At 34.8% G+C, this 22,761-nt stretch overlaps 1 protein-coding gene across 2 annotated transcripts; it reads right to left on the bottom strand.

Moving 5' to 3' along the window:
• Positions 1-209: 209 nt before the first annotated feature.
• LOC123552524 (malonyl-CoA decarboxylase, mitochondrial-like) lies at positions 210-22,495 on the bottom strand. Of its 2 annotated transcripts, none has more exons than XM_053542033.1 (10): positions 22,366-22,495; positions 13,641-13,808; positions 12,838-12,978; positions 11,302-11,442; positions 10,923-11,072; positions 10,162-10,326; positions 7,571-7,694; positions 5,079-5,228; positions 4,418-4,693; positions 210-3,002 (listed from the first exon to the last, which is right to left on the bottom strand). In XM_053542033.1, the coding sequence occupies exons 1-10, from the start codon at positions 22,435-22,437 to the stop codon at positions 2,800-2,802; spliced, it is 1,590 nt and encodes a 529-aa protein (XP_053398008.1). In that variant the 5' UTR covers positions 22,438-22,495; the 3' UTR covers positions 210-2,799. The 2 variants fall into 2 exon arrangements, with proteins under 2 accessions (XP_053398008.1, XP_053398010.1); XM_053542035.1 differs by having other exon boundaries at positions 12,838-12,974; positions 13,642-13,808.
• Between the last annotated feature and the right edge of the window lie 266 nt (positions 22,496-22,761).

Below are 22,761 nucleotides of genomic sequence, written 5' to 3'. Positions count from 1 at the left end.
GGACATCAAGCGGTCACAATAGCTCACCTTGTCACTTTGTGACAGGTGAGCTAAAAGTACCTCCAGTGAAAATGTAACACCAATTAAGTTCTCAGTGAACAGAAATAGATACAAGTGATCAGTCGTTCACATTTCAAATATATTCATTACATGCAATCCACTTAACTACCTCTAATATTGCTGTAAATTAATGAAGACACAAGCACTAGTCCATTAACAACTTTATTTTTCATCAGACTAGTATAGCAATAATTTTGATTTATCACAGAAATTCAAATGCAAATTCTCCATACTATAACACAAGTGTATCAAATTCTTTATACTTTAAATTCTTGATACATATATACTGTGTTTCACTCAGTAAAAATATAAAATTATGTTATCAATGTTTCATGTTTCACACACATGGAAATCTAATAAGTCAAAGCAATTCGACATAAACGGATGGATTTTATTGAACTCTACAAAGTTTGACAATCTAGTACATTTTCTCTGACATTCAGTTTAAATTTCACAAACTTAAACTATTTTATAAATTATAACTCACAGGATATGGCTATGTACAGTAACTGTAAAACAGTGAAATGTTAACACTGCATTGCACATCTCAGATATGATAATGAAATGCCTATTAATTTATGTTTTTTATGTTTTACGTACAGTAGATAACATAATACTATCAATATCTAAGCAGTGAAACATTCACTAACCTTTACACAGATGAAAATTATGTCAGTCAAAAGGGTTCAACATACAGATTGTGTTTAAATGACTTATTTCAATGCCCCACCCACTTAGTTCAATAGGGAGAGCCCAGATCTACGGATCTTGGGCCCAGGTTGGGGCGTATGTTCACCATGACGATTTGATAAATGACATTGTGTCCGATATCATTTGTCCTCCATCTCTAATTCATGAGGGGAAGTTGGCAGTTACTTGGGGAGAACAGGTTTGTCCTGGTATAAAATCCGTTAACTGCCCACTGTTACATAACTGAAATACTTTTGAAAAATGGCATTAAACCCAAAATAAATAAATAAATCAGCCTAACCTTGCCAATTCTTGTACAAACAAGAACTGTCGGAGGACAGCAACGCTCGACTATTCAACAGCCTTGTCAATTGAATTAATACAAAAGTTGAAAAAGGGGCATAATTTGGTAAAATGCAAAGTAGAGGTATTGAACCTCTGTACTGCATGTCATATCATGACAGTGAACAAGTGTGTGAAGTTTCGATCCTTTCCAATTTGTGGATACTGAGATACCAGCTTACATACAAAAACTTAACCAAAAACTGCTAAGTCAAAAAAGGGACATAATTTTGAAAAAAAAAAAGAGTAGAGTTATGGGACTTGCTTAGTGCATGTCAGATCATGACAGTGAACAAGTATGTGAAGTTTCAATCCATTCCCATTATTAAGTACTGAGATATCAGCTTACATACAAAACCTTAACCAAAAATTTCTAAGTCGAAAAAGGGGCATAATTTTGTAAAAAAGTAAAATAGAGTTATGGAACCTGTGCAATGTAGGTCAGTTTATCACAGTGAATAAATGTGTGAAGTTTCAATCCATTCCCACAAGTGGTTACTGAGATACCAGCTTACATACAAAACCTTAACTAAAAATTTCTAAGTCGAAAAAGGGGCATACTTTTGAAAAAAAAAGAGCAGAGTTATGGGACTTGCTTAGTGCATATCAAATCATGACAGTGAACAAGTATGTGAAGTTTCAATCCATTCCCATTAGTAAGTACTGAGATACCAGCTTACATACAAAACCTTAACCAAAAATTTCTAAGACGAAAAAGGGGCATAATTTTGTAAAAAAGCAAAATAGAGTTATGGAACCTGTGCAGTGTAGGTCAGTTTATCACAGTGAATAAGTGTGTGAAGTTTCAATCCATTCCCACAAGTGGTTATTGAGATACCAGCTTACATACAAAACCTTAACCAAATCGGGATGCGGACGCGGACGAGGACGCCGATGCATGGGCGAGTCCAATAGCTCTACTATTCTATGAATAGTCGAGCTAAAAATATAAGCATTTGTTGCTGTAGAGTTTATGGTTTGAACTGGTGTTCTTATATTATTATACTGGTAAGAGACATACAAGTTTTTGAATGGAATAATTAATGCCTTTTACTTTTTGATTGGACCCTGTTATGATTGGACCCTGTTACATAAACATACTCCGATGTCAAAATCAAAATTCAGAAAACTGTTTTACCGGTAATACCAAAAAATTATACATAGCGCATAGTTTTCTCATTTTTATAAACATTACCACTTTCTTTTATATTTCATTGACATTTATACTATTTAAAGAAAACAAAATGTTTTTCCTACCTATTTAGTAAATATTAAGTTATTCATGTCGGAGTCTGAAACAAGGGATTCCAACTTTGATACACCACTCCTTCAACTAAGATTACTAACATCTGTCGGACAAGAAACCTAGGTAGAACCACTGACCAGCTGGATGGCATCCTCACATGAAGAATTCAGTGCCCGAAGTGAGGCTCGAACCCACATAGGTGCAGGGCAAGTGATCTGAAGTCAGCGACCTTAAGCACTTGGCCATGAAGGCCCCCAGGAATATATGGGCAACTGATATATGGGCAACCAATGGGACTATAAACATAACACAAACTATACACATATAGTTTTGAGACATATATTATATTGACATATATTATATTACACCTGACTGATGTATCATAAAAGGCTGAAAATGTATCTAAGTTCAGAGCAAAAAATCATCTTTGAACTTTTAATTACTGTTTGATTACATGTTCATTATGTTTCACACAGCTGACGTATATGATCAGACGTATTGATAACTTTATGTTCAATGTATTGTTGACTGTTTCCTACAGTATCTTCTAGGTAATATCTGTAGTTCACCATTAGACCACACGAGTTTGTCAATCCACGCAATGTTGTATCCGCCATCCAGTTCAAACGCCATAACACGGCACCATTTTGTAAATGGAAGTTTGCTACAAAAATGCATGAATGATATATTTAGTACCTATTTATGATTCATTTTCAAATCTTATGTCTTTTCAAAATTTAGCCAAAACTGAATCAATATAATGGCAGTCCCCTAGTAACAACTAACCTGATCACATAACAATTTATGTTACAGCCATGAGGCATAAACGGGCATTGTTAGCTCACCTAAGGAGGACTGTGACCTTCAGACCTTGCTTTTGATGATTTTTTTATGAGCATCTTTTAAGCAGTCCATTATGTCATTTAAAGGTTTTTATAATTTTAGCTCTGGCTGAGTCCCTAAAATCAGTCAAGGGAAACCATTTGAACATATCTGAGGAAGGACCTTACTAGGATGCTACATACCAAGTTTAATGATGATTCATCAAGCAGTGTTTGGGGAGAAGTCGTTTAAAGGTTTTTATATTTTAAGCTCTGGCAGCTCCTAAAATTAATCAAGTGAAACGAATTGAAAAAATTGAGAGGAGATTACAAATGTGCATCAGTAAAGTGGAACCGTTTGAATAAATTTGAGGGAGGACCTTACAATGATGCTACAAAGCAAGTTGGGTGATGACCAATCAACGTACTGATGTGAAAAAGTTATTTGAAAGTAAAAAACTAATACCAGATGACATGTTGGATGGCAGATGACAGGCAATGGACACAGCATAATCAAGTTTGGTTCAGGTGAGCTCAAAAGATTGCACAATTAATACTAACCAGGCAGTCTGGAAGACAGCTATATCCCTTGCCACTGTTATGGATAGTGAAAGCTATATCCCTTGCCACTGTTATGGATAGTGAAAGGGTTGATAGTATCGGGTGGAACCATTTAATATTTGAGTTGTGACCTTGACCTTAAGCTGGCAAGGTTGAATTTTGAATTCTGCACATTGTCTTGTTAAGGGGAATATTACAGCCAAGTCATATTAATATCCTTCAAGGGGTTTATGTGATACAGACCAGACATAAAATGGAAGACTCAAACCTTTGACCTTGAGTTGTGACCTTGACTTTGAGCCGACATGGCTAACTAATGGGTTCTGCACATCGTCTTAATGAGGTGATCATTTGACACAAGTTTCATGAAAATTCTTCCAAGGGGTTTAGGAGATGCAGAGCGGACACGAAATGTTACGGACAGACTTGTGGTAGGGGATTAATAAAGAATGTGGTAATCTTTCTTGTAATATGCTAAAATGTTTAACCAGTCCGGCGAGTCCTTTATTTATGATATATTAAATCTGCTGCCCATGCACTGTTTAGTTTGGAACAAGTGTGCAACAGCATGATCATGTATGGATGTAAATGTCTACCAAATATCACTCTACTATTTATTTCTTAAAATACGTCCATTAAAGTGTCTTATTAAGACATATTGCTTGTTTAAAGGACTCGAATAACAAAGTCTGCCTACCAACTGAATTTAAAGCATATCCTCTTCTTTTTTCTAGGTACAGATATCTCGCACACAACCTCATTAATGGAGCTTTCATTGCCGTCACTGTATCTTCTTTGTTTACCCAAGTATGCTGCATCACATGCTCCTTAAATATTTGTAATGCAGAGGCAAAACTTTTGTCAGTATTTATACTATTACACAAACACTCGATGTCAGTTTCAGTCAGTAACTGTGAAGAGTGACTTCCCTTGTCAGTTTCTCTGGGCTGCAGATCATCCTGGGTGTCCTCCCCTGGAACATAATTGAAGACTGTTTATGCCAATGGAAATTCAGTTATTATTTTAGACCAGTGAAAATTAAGTTATTATTTTCAGTTATTATTTTAGACCAGTGAAAATTCAGTTATTACTTTATACCTTAAAAATTCAGTTATTATTTTAGACCAGTGAAAATTCAGTTATTATTTTATACCTTTAAAATTCAGTTATTATTTTAGACCAGTGAAAGTTCAGTTATTTTTTTTTACCTTTAAAATTCAGTTATTATTTCTATACCTTTAAAATTCAGTTATTATTTTAGACAGGTGAAAACTCAGTTATTATTTTATACCTTTAAAATTCAGTTATTATTTTATACCTTTAAAATTCAGTTATTATTTTAATACTTTGGTACTTACTGCAGGCTGCATTGATTTCCCTGTTTAACCAATCCCTGAACCCAGGTATAGGGGATATACTAGAGAACTGGGTCATTTGGGGCCACTCATGCTGTAACTCACCCGCAACCTTCTTTATCAGGTAGTTACCTAGGTCCACACCTTGTAAACCTATAAATATAACAAAACTACTGAATCCTGTCAGAAGTGTACTAATACACATGCTGAACAATCAAAGAAACAAGAATGATATCAACATTGCATGGCACATGTCCCCTGAAAAAGAATGACAGAATAAAGTACAGAACACGGCAGTAAAAGGTAAAGTTTCTTGTTTAACGTGGGTAGTTGACGAAAGTCCCCACCTGTAATGGATGGAACAACTTATTTCCAGCCGAGCCCATGGCAGGTGTCATATTTACCTCCCCAGCATCTAGTCTAGGCTGATACTGCTGGAAACTTTAAGTAAATCATACAGCACTGAACACTAGTCAGGATATCAGCCAAGACTGGGAATCGAACCCGGACCGCTGGCGTTGTAGTCCAACATGCTAACCACTGTGCCACTGACTCCCTCAGTAAGTAGAGAACTAGAAATTGTGTCCATAGGACACAGATGCCCCCACATACTGTGCCATCCTCTATATAGCAAATACAATCAAAGGGCCATAACTGAGGTAAAAATAGTCACAGAAAAGAAATCCTTCCTTTATGGTCATCTGTACATCAAGCTTGAAAGTTTGAAGCAAATCAGGCTAATACTGTGGGACACACAAGATTTTTCTCTATATTCTATATAGCAAAAACTATCAAAGGGCCATAACTGTGGTAAAAATAGTTGCAGAAAAAAATCTTTCCTTTATGATCATCCCCACATCAAGGTTGTCCATCTGCGAAAGTTTGAAGCAAATCGGGCTAATAGTGTAGGAGAAGTTGGACACATAAGATTTTGGGACATACAGACGGACAGATGGATGACATACGGACATACGTACAGACAGCAGCAATGCTATATGCACCCCACCCCCCACATAAATGTGCCGGGGGGCATAAAAATGATTGGACATGGAAGTCCCACAAATATATGCATGTCCCCCATTGCTGATGACATACACAAAGCTTCATTTGAATTGAATGGAAACTGTAAGTGGAGTTGAGTACACAATGTTCTGTGGCTGAAGTATTTTAATGTGAAAAAATGAGCAATACCTCAAAAAACAAATAGAAGATGCTTTTGTAGAAAAGCGCATGTCTCCCCTAATGCATACTCATATAGGCAAAAAATCAATAGGGGACAGGAGACACTGATGGTTGGCTGCAATAGGGATCATCTACTTGGCATGTCTAATCATCCCCTGTGACCTTGACCTTTGATCATGTGACCCCAAAATCAGTAGGAGTCATCAACTCTGCATGCCCAATCATCCAATTAAGTTTCAACATTCTGGGTCAAGTGGTTCTCAAGTTATTGATTGAAAAGTGTTTTCTATGTTCAGCCCCCTGTGACCTTGACCTTTGATGGAGTGACCCTAAAAACAATACAGGTCATCTAATCTGTAAGTCCTATCACCCTATGAAATTTGAAGGTTCTATGTCAAATAGTTCTCAAGTTATTGACTGGAAATGGATTTCCATGCTCTGTCTACTGCGCCTTTGACCTTTAATAGAGTGACCCCAAAATCATTAGGGATCATTTACTCTGCATGTCCAATCATCCTATGAAGTTTCAACATTCTGGGTCAAGTGGTTCTCAAGTTATTGATTGGAAATTGTTTTGCATGTTCAGGCCCCTGTGAACTTGACCTTTATTAGAGTGACCCCATAAGCAATAGGGGTCATCTACTCTGCATGATCAATCATCCTGTGAAGTTTCAACATTCTGGGTGAAGTGGTTCTCAAGTTACTGACCGGAAATGGTTTTCCATGTTCAGGCCCCTGTGACCTTGACCTTTAATAGAATGACCCCAAAATCAATAGGGGTCATCTACTCTGGATGTCCAATCATCCTATGAAGTTTAAACATTCTGGGTCAAGTTTTTTTTATTATTTTCTTTGATGGAATGACCCCAAAAACATTAGGAGCCGTCTACTCCATAAGCCCTACCACCCTATGAAGTTTGAAGGTTCTAGGTCAAATGATTCTCCAGCTATTGATTGGAAATGAAGTGTGACATACGGAAGGACAGACAGACAGACATGGCAAAAACAATATGTCTCCCCCAGTGGCATTGAAGTCCAAGTAATATGCATATGTAGGAGGAGTTAGTACACAAGAAAGTGTGACAGAATGACAGATTGACAATTCAAATACTATGTGCCCACCAAGTTTTTGACAAGAGGCATAAAAAATCATAGGAAAATTTTGTTCACTTTGAATTTTTGGAAGAAGGGATTAGATCATATTGATACATGTACAGGAGGTTTGTTCTATGAAAAATAAATGCACTTCTTTGTGTTTTACATCTTGCAAAGTCTGACACTAATAATTACAGGAATGGATTTACTGTACAAACCTTTCTGTGTATTAGAGACAGAGTAGAACATTGCTGTATTTATCTTGTTTGGGTCCTCTGGTCCTTCCTCTACTTTCTCTTGCTCCAGAGAACTTGTAGAGTAACCTCGGTTACCAATGATGGACTGAAATATTTCAACAATAAAAAACAAAGTATTTACTACAATACAATATATAGTAAGGAGCAAAAAATAAAAACACTTCTGGTCTGTTTCTATGTCAAATGGTAACTGGAACCAGTCAAATGATAACTGGAACCAGTCGTTTACGGTAACCATCATTTACTAGTTTGCTTCTGGACAGCATAATGGATAAACAGATTTTTCTAACCAATTACAAGAGTGACAAACTGTCACAATACCTACTATCCCAGCAAACTACTTTGTAAGTACTCTACTAAATGAGCATACTAATTCTTATTCAAGGGCCATAACTCTAGAGCAACAAAAACTATCCATCAGGTTTTCAAACTTTATCAAGATAATAAGCCCATAAATAGTCTAAGTTTATAGTGAGCACTATATATGAACTGCTTAAGTCATTAAGTTGACACTGTCAATTTTCACAATTTCAACTATTTCAAGAGTGACTGAGAAAACCCAACTGTCTTGAAATTTTTAAACTCACCATCATTACAGTTACAGGTTACAGTTACAGGTTATGGCCTCTTGTTAATTTGCAGTAATTATTTTGTGGATAGACTGTAATAATTAGGATGAATGAAGATATGTGTAATTTGCTGTCATTTTGGCCAGTATGACTACACATTTGACAAAAATCAGACCTCCCAGATAGATGAACTGGGATGTTCAAAGCAATACAGCTCGTTTATCTTTGATGGGCATAAAGTACTGTGAAATCATTTAATTTCGTGGGCATGAAATTTCGTGCTTTCGGTCAAACGGCTATTTCGTGGGAATATGAATTCGTGGATTTCAACTTTTGAACATAAAATGAACGGAAAATTTACTTGTTCGTTGGGATTAAATTTCATGGATTGACTCAACCAAGAAATCCACGAAAATTAGTCCCCCACGAATATTAATGATTTCACAGTATGTAAAACAATAGGGTCATGTTGGCCATAGATTGCTAACCTGTGTTTCAGAGCTGAAATGAAAGCAATTTTGGTAGAGGGTCATCAAAGGAACATATCTGTGAAATTATTTCAAAATCAGGCCAGCAGTTTCTGAGAGATTTGTCGAAATTTTCCATAACTGAAGCTATATACAGAAAACTAGCCTGGCTTTTGCTAGTAATATTTAAGTCAAATCAAAATAACTTACAGGAGCAGCAAAATCAATTGTCCAACTTGCACAGCTTGTCCCAGAGTCCATAGAGACAAGCAGAATTTCACCATATTTTATCATATCACCATTAAATAGAAAAGCAAGAAACAGCTCTTGGTAAAAAAGGACAAGTAAGTCAAAATCAGATTTTGTTGCCCCTGAACATGAGAGAATTTGTACAGGGTCATCCAAAGAACATCGCTGTAAAATTATTGTGATACTGGGCTGGCTATTTCTGAGTAAAAGATTTTCAAAGTTTTCCATATAGCCATATAGGGAAAACTAGCCCTAGGGCAAACTCAAAAAAAAAACTGGTGACCTACTTTTTGACCTAGGTTATACAGTTTCCAACTTGACCTAGATTTCAAAGACACAAACATTCTGACAAAGTTTAATTAAGATCAAGTAGACAATGTGGCCTCTAAATCATCAATAAGGTTTTTCTGTGATTTAACCTAGTCACCTAGTTTTTAAACTCATGGAACCCAGTTTTGAATATGACCTAATTTCATACTGTCAGATAGCCATTCTGAAAAAAAAATATGATGATCAAATGGGAAATATGGCCCTTAGAGTGTTAACAAGGTTTTTCTATGGTTTGATGTAGAGACCTAGTTTTTTATCTTATGTAACCCAGTTCTGAACTTGGTATATTTTTATAAAGTCAAACATGTCAAAGTTTTATAAAGATCAAGTAGTACTAGAAAATATGACCTCAAGAGTGTTAACAAGGTCAGTCTATGATTTAAACTAGTGATCTAGATTTTTCCCACAAGTAATCCAATTTGTTCTTTAACTAGACTTCCTAGAGACTAATGACGTATAATGATTGTGTAGAAAATGTGGCCTATACTGAGCTAACAAGGTACTAAAAGGTTTTACCTGGTGACCTAGTTAAAGACCTCTGGTAACCCAGTTTTGCACTTGACCTAGATCTCGATTTCATAGGGACATACATTCTAAAGTTTTCTTGAGATAAAGTAGAAAATGTGGCCACTACAGTGTTAACAAAGTTTCTTATGATTTGACCTAGTGACCTAGACTTTTTTTTTACCTTAAATAACCCAGTTTCAAACCTGACATAGACTTTATAGAGATGAACATTCTGACAAAGTTTTATTAAGACGAGGAAGAAAATATGGGTAACAATCTGATCTGAGCCAAATCTGCGACTTCAAATCCTTGACGATGGATGATAGACACAGGGTGAGCATTATAGCTCACTTAAAGCACTTTGTGCTCAGGTGAGCTTAAAACTGGCCAGAGCAGGTATACATCTGACAAACATCATAAACAGACTTACATGTATAGATGAGGAAATTTCACTGGTCAGGGCACAGTGTAATACTACAATGGGTTCATGTGGCATACTGGAATGTGTAAACACAAAACATCGACGATATGGTCCTACACGTCTCTTCAAATCTTGCCAGTGTCTCACAGGGTGAACTGCTTCATATTCTGAAATCTAAAGGTTAAAAAAAAATATGACAGTAACAGTCTGAATATATTTTGAAGAAAAGAAATGACTCGGACAGAAAAATGTTTGCCATAGTACCGTTACAATTTAGATAATAAACAAAAATATTTTAGGAAAGAGACCCTTAAAAAAAGATAGGTAATATATAATCTATATAATATAGATGAAAGATCAAATTTTTTACATAATAATGAAATATAATCCAAAATATTGAAATAATAAATCTGTTGCACATCGTTTAGCAATATCAACGATTTGCTTAAAGATGTATTATGCTCATCTTTCACTAAATATTTCATTATTATATACTGATTTAAATCTAAAACACAATTAGTCATTCGTTTCAATAATCCCTTTTTTTTAATGACAATACATATTCATACTGTGTTTACTTATGTATTTATTAGTGTGCAGTATTTTTAAACTAAACACTGTATTGCTTATATGCACTTACATGTTTATTTAATATTTACATTGTATGTAGTAACTGATCAAATTTTAAAATATGAAATTTGGGCAAAATGTATCTTTAAATCTCTACTGTAAGAGAAATTAAAGGTTTATTAAAACAGTTCAAATATCACCTTCTGTAACATTTCACAGGAAGACTGCCATGTGATTCTCTCAAGGTTCAAAAATCCTACTGTAAACCATAGAGACAGAATGTCCTTGAGAGCATGCTGGAGGTCTAGAAGGTGGGCTCTGTCAATATCCTTAGTGGAAGACAGCAGGTGCTGAAATAATATACATGAATGTATAAAGAGACAACAAATTAAAACAGCTAATAAATTAAAACACAACGACCAGTGACTGAGTAGTACAAGCTGATAAAGATTGATTGGTGCTTTAACTTTGTATTCAAATAAGCGGAATATTCCAATAACTAGTACATCTGTATTCAAATAAGTGGAATCAGCTGTATTTAAGAGACTGAATAAATATGTAGCTGTAATATTTACTCACCATGATATCAGCTCTCATATCTACAAGAAACTTTACTCCACCTTCTATTCTACCTATATCACTGAAGAGCACCTGATACTTGGCAGACAATGCTCCACGCATTCTCTCTTCTATACGCAGTATCACAGCTTCACCACGCTCCTGTAACAGTCATACATAAATCCAATTGTGAAGACACATTTTCTCTTCTATATGTAATATCAAAGCTTTACCACGCTCCTATAATAGTCATCTCTACGTAAATTATTATTATTATTATTATAATACCAGATTTATATAGTGCCCTTTTCATGATAAACATGTTCAAAGGCACTTTACATATAGCAAACACAGCCACACAGTGCGCGAAATTCATCCTCTACTAGTACAGACACAGAGCGATCTGACCAGAGGGACAGAGTGAGATAAAGCCCCCAGAACAGATAGAGAGAAATCATTTTAGATACAGGCCTGTCTGGCAAACTTAGCCTAGCTCTTTTGCGAATAGACAGTCTGGTTTTTTAACGTGCCCGGTGTATAGCACTGATACACGCAAAGCCATCTTTCCTGGGAAGAACCAGTACAGGCCTCTTAGTTAGGCAGGAGACACTCAAGAACATCTCAGAAATATCCAGTGCCTGGACCGGGATTGAACCCAAGACCTCTGGATTGACAGTCAAGCGTGTTACCACTAGACCACCGGCCCATCTGTATATATATATATATATAATATATATATAATATATATGTATATATATGACAAATTTCACAGCCTTGCAGTGCTCCTGTAATAGTCGTAACTACCGGTATACACAATCACACTCCTGTAATATTCAAGACTATACACACTATCAAAGCTTTTTTCAATGCTATTTCACAGTTAAAAATTAAACTTCTGTTTGCATGAAAAAAGTTACAACAGAAATGAAATGACAATCTGACAATATGGCATCATTGAAATCTGCTGACACAATGCAGTCTGATAGAGCAGTTACACTCCATAAGCCATCAAGCACCAGGACCTGCCAGAGACCTAACAGTGTGTGCTCTGCAAAAGCTGTGCTGTTCAACGGACATACTGTTATTTATCACATGTTTGATGTCGCGGGAGTGAAATAAAGCCATTACATAAATTTGATAATACACTTAGTCTAGTGTAATAAAGCTTTGATGTCGACGTTGTTTAAAGTATCGGAGACGTTGGTCAAACTGACTTGTTTATAATAGTTAAAGAAAGTAGAATTTTTTATGTTTCGGCTGGAAAAACTTACATGTGATAAAAACGAATATTACATTTGTGACTTTCCACATAGATATATTAAACGAGTTGAATAAAATTGATAAAATACTCGTCAGAGCCTCGCGTTTTATTATTTTATTCAACTCGTTTAATAAATTCGATATGAAGACACTCATGTAATATCCTCTATATAAGTTATATAACTAACAAAAAGTTGGTGAATAAAGCTCAAATGTAACAGTTAACATCGGATAAAAACAACACAAATAAATCTGTCTGTAAGACTGATCATCTGTATATTTTAAAGCATACCTAACCTTTGACTCCAAGAAATTCTTGACAATATCCACAATGAGTTCCTGGTTTACACCATAATTCTCTGAAATATGACACAGTAGCGCTAGCTTCTCTGATTCTTCCATATGCCGGTATGTTTGACAGAACTGTCTGCATCCACTCTAAAAAAGTAAAAGAAAGGATTAATATGTCTATACAGTAACTTTTATACATATATGTAACAACAAAGTAGCACAGTTTATATGACACATATCTTATTTTAATTTTAAATCACTGCAATGTGTAAATGACCTTATAATGATGTAATAGACCAAGTTTGATGAAGATCCCTCAAGTGGTTCATGAGAAGAAGTCATTTATAGGTTTTTCTAGTTTTAGATTTTAGTGGACCCTAAACGGGGTCAAGTGCCTCCCTTTGAACAAAGTTGGGAGAGGACCTTACAGTGATACTACAGACCAAGTTCGACAAATATCATTCAAGAGTTCATTAGAAGAAGTTGTTTAAATGTTTCCTCTAGTGGCCCCTAAAAGAGCCTTGAGATGCTACAGACCATGTTTGGTGTAATCTGCCCAGTACCGGTAGTTTCAGAGGAGAAAATGTTTATGTAAATTATGGACGGAGGATGATAAATAACAGACCATCTACCTATACTAATATCTCATCCAGGTTAGTTACAAAATTGGAAACTCAAAAATTTTGGCTAATTATTATAATTTTCCTGGATGTCTCCCTTTGCTGACAAATCCTTATTAAGTTTGAGTGTTTTCCTTTTTGGTCTGAAACTTCTTCTGTTTTAAGTATTTCACTGTATGTATATATCACCTCAATCGAGAGAACTCCATGTTTCTGTGTAGAGTATAATGACTGGAGGAACTTGTACATGTCCTGTAGATTCTGGCTAGGTTGAGCACTGTCATGGCTTTTGTATCTGTATTGCTGGACAGCTGTGTGACTAGTGGTGAAAGCAGGTAAACTGTTACGGTGGTAAACCTGAAATTAAATTGTTTGGTTAAAAAAAGAAAAAGTTTATCACTGTTCAGCGTTTCAAACAATGGTGATTCAAAAATATAACTGGTGATGTCATAACTTCCTGCAAGTTTTTTGTTACGTCTGGTTAATGAGGTTTTGTGTCCTGAAGTACAGCAATGTGCTTATTTTGGGACTTTTGATAAAAGTAGATGGCAGCATTCAGCCTAGTCACATTATGTATGTGATGCAAAATACAATGGTCTTATATAGGGCCCTTTCCCTCTGTGTGTGTGTGTCATTTGTATAGGTAACAGGTAAGTAAATAACATGGCAATAACAGAATCTATAAGGCAAAACTACATTCAACCAAGATAAAGCTAAAGGTTCTTGTTCAAAATTTCAGGCTTGACCCACTCTATATAGACGTCTCTAGGGCATGCACAACTAACTGGACAATTAAGGGTTTCCTCCTCAATTGTAAAACATTTCACTGGCCACACCATCCTCTATGACCTACAACATGGGTTACGTGAAAAAAAATCATGTGTCACTCAATTAGTACTATGATAAAAAGCAACTTGATCAACTTATCTCATACTACTAGATTTCAGTAAGGCTTTCAATAAGGTCAGCCATGAGAAAGTCTTACTGAAAATGCACAATTATGGAGACAGAAGTCAAACTCAAGTGGATTAAAAGTTTCCTTGATAACCATATCCAATCAATTGTTCTGAATGGCACCAGTTCCGATGCCATCCCAGTCCCATCCGGTGTTCCCCAGGGGTACGTTCTTGGTCCCCTGCTCTTTTTAGCTTATATAAATGAGCTCCCACAAAATATTAACTCCAAAGTCTGTCTCTTTGCAGATGATACAGCAGTCTATCTCACACTGTCATCTGCAAATGAATCAGTTACCCTAAAAAATGACCTCAAAAGGTTAGAAGAGTGGGAGTTGGAGTGGGATATGGAATTTAACCCCTCCAAATGTCAAACTATTCACGTCACAAGAAGGAAACATCCTATTCCCACCCAGTACTACCTCCAATGGAGTCGGAGGCTACTTGAATCAGTCATCTCGGCCAAATACCTTGGCGTCAATATATCAAATAATCTTTCATGGGACGCCCACATCAATAGGTCAACAAAGAAAGCAAATCAAATGTTAGGGTTTCTGCGCAGAAACATCAAGGTCAAATCTAAAGCTATTAAATCCATGGCTTACCAGATGCTTGTAAGACTCCAGCTGGAATATGGCTCTGAAGTGTGGTCACCCTATACCCAAACCCTCTTTGACCAGATAGAGATTGCCCGGAGATGGGCAGCTCGCTGGATTAAGGCTCAGACTACTGTCAAACCTCCAGTGTCACAGACATGTTACAATCCCTCAAACTTCGTCACCTTGATCTCAGTCGTATTGATAGTAGACTTTCCCTTATGTACAAAGTCCACCATGAATTAGTTGCCATCCCCAAAGAAGGCTTCTTAGTTCCCTTCACTCGCCCAACACGTCACTTCCATTCCTTCAGTTACAAGATATTCACGGCAACTAGAGATTACTTAAAGTTTTTTTTCTTCCCCAGAACCGTGTATCACTGGAATTATCTCCCCCCTGCTGTTGTCCACCCCCTAATCCCTGAGCAGTTCAATGCAGCCGTTTGCTGTACTGATCATGTCTCACCTTAAACTGCCTGATAGAGCTCTGCTTTTAAACTTTTACTTTTAACATGTTTAACCAAGCTACGTATCCTTGCTTTTAACTATCTTTTTACACTTCAGTCTTTTAATGATTCTTTGTTGTTTGACGCGCCAAATGTCTTCGTCCCCAAGAGGGGTTTGACATTAACGCAAGATAGATAGATAGACCTAGACTTGCCAATGTGAGAAAATGATAGATCTACTTACAGAGCAAAACATGTGTTTATATCTTACTTTACATCTTAAAAAGTGTACAGGTCTAAGCTGTAAGGCACATTTGTTTGTATAAAACAAAGAATTAACAAATAATAGAGGGATGACAACTATAAAATAACATATCATAAAATAAGTCATCCTGGTAAGCCAAATAAGTAAGACTAACACAACTGATAAACATTAATGTACTGTAATAGGAGCGGGAAAATGTGCAGCCCGATGCAGGACTAGAACCTGCGACCTTCTGCTTGCAAGTCAGATGCTCTACCAACTGAGCTAATCTGACAATCGATACCATAGGCCAAATATATACATTATATACACACTGCTACATTCCTCTCTCCTTTTTTCAAAGAAGAACTCAGATTCTGACCACTGATAACTACAAGGAATTTGTCAGACTGATCCGCACCTGGACTGGCCCCAAATGCAAATGTGCCATGTGATTATAGCTCTGCTTTAGTTGCTTCTCCTGTGTGTCTTAGTTTTTTGTGTTTTTTTTGTTTTAGTTTCTTTTTTGTGGTTTGCTTGCTTTGTCATCTGTAATGTATACTACCAATGGTTTTAAATGTACTTTTAGTGTTGTGTGTGTAATCCTTGTTTTCCTCTTTTAGTTTTAGTTACAGAATGCTATATGCTGGTGATGCAAATGTGTTTTTCAGCTGCTTTAAGTAGTTCTTATGTCGCTTTAGCATGTATATGATTTCTTCTTTTATGTTTTTTTTAAAATGCATGTTGTAAAATGTGACTCTTCTTAACGCTGATCTTTTTTATGTTGCTTTAAATGTGTTTCAATCTGTATGTAGTTAATTGCTTTTTCTTTTTATTTGCTAGTACCTATGTGCTGTTTTGCTTTAATGTGCTGTAACATGTATGTGATAATTTGTGATTTGTTTCTTATCTACTTATAAAGACAGATCCTCTCATCTGCTTTAATGTGCTTTAACATATATGCATTTTATTACAGCTGTTTTACTTATGTTGAGCTTATTTACGTGTTTGTCGGAAAATAGCTCTAAGCTAGTGTTATATGTTTATACTTATCCGACGTTAAATAAATCTTCTTGTATCTTGTATAACCTTAGGATGGCCAGCACATATTTATGCAATCTCGCCAGGCATATGTATGTTTTTGACAACACAGAAAATGACGTCACTCGACCTTCAGCTATTTCCAGAAGTAAATAAAATGAAAGTAGAAATGCTAAACTTGAAAACGAAAACCGCATTTTGATTCGTAGATAGTCAGGGGTCACGCGCAGCGGTCACCCCATCTAAATGTATGCGTGTGGACTTCTTTTTTTTTTTTTTGCTATTGGGGAGCCAATTTTCAGCACTTTATTACGAATTGAAATTACCTGGGCTTTAGTACAGCATGTCAGCTTTTAATCTATGAAAAATTATTTGAGCTCTGGATAAACAGAAATCCCACAGGGGTCCATAACGGACCAAGGGTACATTGATAATTTTGGAACTTCATCAAATCGCTCAAAATGTCATTTTTGATGCTGTCTGAGAGTGTCAGTATATGCCTCAGATGTAAGATATAACCGTATTTGAGAGCTGCAGACCTAGACATTTCAGAAATATTTTCAAAATAAGTTTCGTGTAATAAATGTTGTTTCTACGGAAGCGTGAAAGGGCCATCAGACGCTAATACGTTTTAGTACGTTAAGGCTGGGGGAAGGATATCTTGTATTCTTTTGACTAACCCAACCATTGTTTCACTCTACATTGTAGCTCTAGCATTCCAAGGCTAGTCACCACACTCATGGCACCAATATAATAGGAGCAGAAAAATGTGCAGCCCAATACAGGACTCGAACCCGCAACCTTCTGCTTGCAAATCAGATGCTCTACCAACCGAGCTAATCGGACAATCGGAATCATAGGCTAAAATATACACACTGCTAAGTACATTTAATGGTATCAAGTCAACTCGTCCCCTAGTCAACTCGTCCCCCAGTCAACTCGTCCCCGATTTGGTCATTTCGTCCCCCAAAATTGGTCATTTCGTCCCCCTCATCATAAAATTTGGTCAACTCGTCCCCATTTTGGTCAACTCGTCCCCCTTTTGGTAATTTTGTCCCCCTTAATATTTTAAGCACTTTTTTTTTTAATGATATTTTTGACTTTGAAAACTTATATAAAATCATCGTGAGTTTTGAAGGAGTTATATTGGAAATAGTTAACTTTAAATAATTAGGTTTGATAAAATAATAAAAGAAATATACTGAAAATATAAGACAATTAACTGAAATAAAAAAAAAATACAATGCCCTTAGTATTAAAATATAATATAATAGGAAATCTAATTAACTTTTTAAAAATCATAGTAAGAAAAGAGAGAACAATAAATCCTTACCCCTGGTCATAATAAAAGAAAGTTTTCTTCAGAAATACAATAAAGAACAAATAAACAATTAATATCTGTCACATGCTTTATATTAATTTTTTGTCATTAAAATAAAAAAAAAGAAATACTTCAAAAGTAGGGAGACAGTGGTTTCTAAAAAAAAGTAGAATGAGCGTATACCTGCATACGAAAGGTGTTAAAGGTTATTAATCACATTAAAAGGCGTTGATTGGGCTGACTGGAAGGTGTTAATGGTATTTAATTGCATGAGAAGTTGTTGATTGACCGGATGAAATGTGTGAAAATTTTCCCCAAGTAGAATTAAATGTTAGTAGCTGATTGGAGTGAGGAAATTATTTATTATAAAAAACGTTTAATAAAAGGTTTAATCTTATTCAAGAGTTTGAAAATAAGCAGCATCAAATACGGACATTTAAACAGCAATCATGTTGTTCAACATAGCAGACTTACAAAAACAAAACAGGAAAAAAAAAAAAAACAAAAACAGAAAATCACTTTTAAAGCAAAAAGTTCTTAAAACAAACGAAAACGTATGTATATTTTTAGCATAAATATACTTATTTGAAAGAAAAAACCGTCTAAATTTATCATACTTTGATTTTTTTTTTTCAAAATACGTTTTAAAAAGGGGGCCGAAAAAGGGGGGACGAAATGACCAATTTGAAATCGCCGAGGGGGACGAAATGACCAAATCGGGGACGAGTTGACTGGGGGACGAGTTGACTAGGGGACGAGTTGACTGTAAATCCATTTAATTAAGATATTTCAAAAGAACTTTTAATGTGGTCAGGTCGAACATAACCGTATATGACTGGCTTTTTCCTTTAAACAGACATGCCTAATTCCATATGATAACATGGACAGAACAAACAGGAATACTGACTACCATGCACCCCTCAAAGATAGACATGAGGAAGAATTGACCTCATGACCGATATTGCAGAAAATCGATATCAGGGGAGACAACAGCTATTTGGTATTGGTAACATATATTGGTAACAGGTGATAGGTATTGCGATGTCGATATCTACTGCTTCCGGGTATTGTCACCTGGATGTTTATTTCAATATCAAGTGTAATAAAAGAGAAGGTTTTTCATAAGATAATTAAACAAGCTTGAATTATCACTGGAGTTACAAATTATGGAAAAGGGATTTTTCATTAGAAATAAAAGAAGTCATTTTTATCAAATGAATGTTTAATATGTAATTTTCAGAACCATAGCGTTTTTAACATGTTATTTTATAATAATTAAATTAATTTTTATATCAATAGACCATATCTATCAGCAATAAAAACCATATTTTCATATAAAATTATTTTCATACATATTCTTATATAAGAAGAATGTATATTTTAACATGTTTTCGAAAAACAATGTAACAAATCGGCTGAACATTGCTATCTGTAAACCATTTAGATTCAAGTTAAAGGCAAATATCGATGAAGTCTTTTATCTATATTTTTTTCATTTTCAACCAAATCTGAAATGTAAATGACCCTTAATCTCTAGAAAAAAAGGAGGTTCGTACCCATAGACACATCCTGTTATATTTATATTTAAGAAATATGATCTGATTTTATATTGTTTTAAATAACGCTGTCTTTAAGTATAATATGTGTAAAAGACCTAGGTACCACCGCCTCCTCCTTTCCCACACACACACACACACACACGGAGGACGGACGTTTTGGCCACGGACGTTTTGGCCCGGACGTTTCGGCCTAGGATCTTTTGGCCTAGGATGTTTTGGCCAAGAAAATTTTTGAGGTAGGATGTTTTGGCCAAAAAAAAAAATTATTTCCATAATATGCAAAATATGATCTGGATACTAATATGTTATCACACGTTACAGTATAACTGATAATTTTTTAAGAAAAATAATTGTGAATAAAATTTATTTTCATAACTCTTTTGATTTGTTGTAAATGGCAAATATTTTCACATACACACACACATACACAATGTATACATATAAAAAGATTATAAAGAAATAAAAATAAAATACCATGAGTATGTTTTATTATCAGTTTAATTTATTCACTAACACTATAACAAAGAGCTATAAAAATAAATGTTTTTTATACTTCTTTGACTATAACATTCTTTGATATGGAACCACAATTTATTTTTGGCCAAAACGTCCTACCCCCAAAAAATGCCTGGCCAAAACATCCTAGGCCGAAAGATCCTAGGCCGAAACGTCCGGGCCAAAACGTCCGCTGGCCAAAACGTCCTACATTCCACACACACACACCCAACAAAAAAAAAAGAAGATCGAACCATGTTTTATCCGATTTTATAACTTTTACGGCCATAACACATTCTTGTCCAAAAAAAGAAAAACAAAGAAAAATATCAATCAGGGAAGTCACAAAATACTGATAATATTGACGAATATATTTTAAAATTGTCTGATTGATATACCTGCTGCCACTACCACGTCCATTCTTATGTCACAAAAATACATACGTAAGTTATTTTGTTGTTACGTACGTATAAACAGCTGTTTAAAAACAAACAAAGTTATTTTGTTGTTTGTTTGTTTTTAAACAGCTGTTTACAATTTATAATTACACAGGTGTAGGTTTTGAATTATTTTATTCTGAAATGGTTGAACATCACACGTATATCAATTCAGTAATTCTTAACATATAGACAAAATAGGAAGTTTAATGAATCGAAAATTATGGTATGTTTGTAAAATTAAAAAAAAAAAAAAAAGATATTGGCAATCAGCGTGGTACAGGTATTTTGCCGTATTCAAGCAGACATTATTCATTTTAATATAACTACACATATTCCACCAATATATGAAAACTATAAAAAATATGCAAGAGATTAAAATCGCATGATAATTTTACCTTGTAATTACAAAACAAATACCCGTATTAAATTCAAAACGCAATTATAGCCTTATCAGTGTTATAAACGTCTGTGTTGTTCTAACGTTCCTTATTTAGAGGTAATTGGCAAGTTTTATTACAGGTCCAATAAAAAGGATTTATGCGATGCATACAACATTTTATTACTTCTATATAGAAATTTGTTTCATGTAAAATTATCTTGAATTGAACATGTACAATAAATTATGAAAGTAAGTTAATCACGACGACATTTATGATAACTGAAAAGATCATGAAACCAGGTAAAATGTTCACGAAAACAAAAATATATCATTAAGTTACTGAAGTAAAATTCAATTCTGTTTTAAATGCAGATATTATTTACATTGCAAAAACATTCTTGTACACAAAAACATGCTCCGGATATATTTTCCAGCTTTAATTTGATCAAGGCGGACCTTGAATTTATTTACTCAAATTTATTAAGTAAAATATATACAAAAAATCTGTATTTTACTTTTTTACGACAGTTTGCTTTTGTGATCCAAGGGTCGATAGGAAAGCTATCTCTTTTAATGTTTAATTGACATAATTGGCATAACTGACACTTGATATTTAAATGTATATGAAATAAGGTGAGAACAACAACATAAGAAGAAATGCGCATCTCTTTCTTTTTAGAACCGAAATAATAAAATGCAATATTTATCTTATATTGTTTTTGTGATATTAACACAAAATGAATTACTCGCGAAGTAAAATTACATTAAATGATTAAATCATTACTTTAACCTTTTGATCACAATACCGCATGTTCACGCGGCATACTATAATATCGTCTGCTTATGACGCTACAACAACAACTTCGCGCTGAAGTTAATTTTTCTTCGAAATTAGTGGAAATAAACCGTCTGAGAACGAATCAAATTTTTATTTCACAAAAATGAAATAAATATCATTCAAAAGATAAATTCAATGAGAGTAGGAAAGTTCTTGCACCTAAGCTGTCATATCAATGGTTTTATACAAAAAAATGCTTTGAAGAAATGCATGTATGAGATTTTTGCACATTTTATATGGAAACAAAGAAGGGAAAAAATGGCGAAATGATGGCATCAAACTTCATGCGAAGAACGAATCAAAAATTAAGATAAAATTTAATTTAAAAAAAACTTGTGATGAATCAACTGTTGAACTTTGGTAATATGTTTGCACCTAAGGTTTCTTATTTTTAGTAATTTTGTTATTAAGTAAAATGTGTACATGCCCTTCTTATTTCTATATAGAAAATCTGACCGCTATCGATTATTGGCCGGAGGAATATTCTTCGGTATGTCTACTCGGACTACTGACAGTACTGTATTCATTGTCTGGGTCTTTGCTTAGTGACTGTCAGGTTGCAAACAAATCGAACAGACAATGTTTGGCTGCAAACATACTCACAATAGTTGAAAAAGCTCTCTCTGTATGTCTCCAGTGCCGCAAGTATCTGAATATTGCATCCAACTTTCTCATTCTGATTCCTGAACTTTGCTGTCATTACATTTCTCACGATATGTAAATAAAATGTTGCGCAATAAATGTAAATTGTAAAATGTCAATGTAAATCATATGTTAACAATAAACAAGAATAAGCCAAAGAGCTTATACTGAGCAAATCCCGCTATCAAACTAATATGAATCATGGGAACACTACTGCTTAACTTCAGATAAATCCTTATTTATAAGGAACACAAGCAAGACAAATAGCAATACAAGCAACACAAATAGGAATACAAGCAAGACAAATACAATATACAAAGACAAAAACTATAAACAACAAGATTAAACAAAATTTGG

This window comes from Mercenaria mercenaria, chromosome 4, assembly GCF_021730395.1.
Source record: "Mercenaria mercenaria strain notata chromosome 4, MADL_Memer_1, whole genome shotgun sequence".
Classification (NCBI taxonomy): Eukaryota; Metazoa; Mollusca; class Bivalvia; order Venerida; family Veneridae; genus Mercenaria; species Mercenaria mercenaria.
This window is presented reverse-complemented; position numbering and strand designations above follow the sequence as displayed.

Bases quoted from the DNA above. Each gene is read 5' to 3' on its own strand.
- LOC123552524 (XM_053542033.1), bottom strand. From the start codon at position 22,437: ATGAGAAAGTTGGATGCAATATTCAGATACTTGCGGCACTGGAGACAT. The intron at 11,073-11,301 runs GTGAGTAAATAT...ATATTATTTCAG, and splicing joins ATATGAGAGCTGATATCATG to CACCTGCTGTCTTCCACTAA. The intron at 3,003-4,417 runs GTAGGCAGACTT...GCATTTTTGTAG, and splicing joins ATATGCTTTAAATTCAGTTG to CAAACTTCCATTTACAAAAT.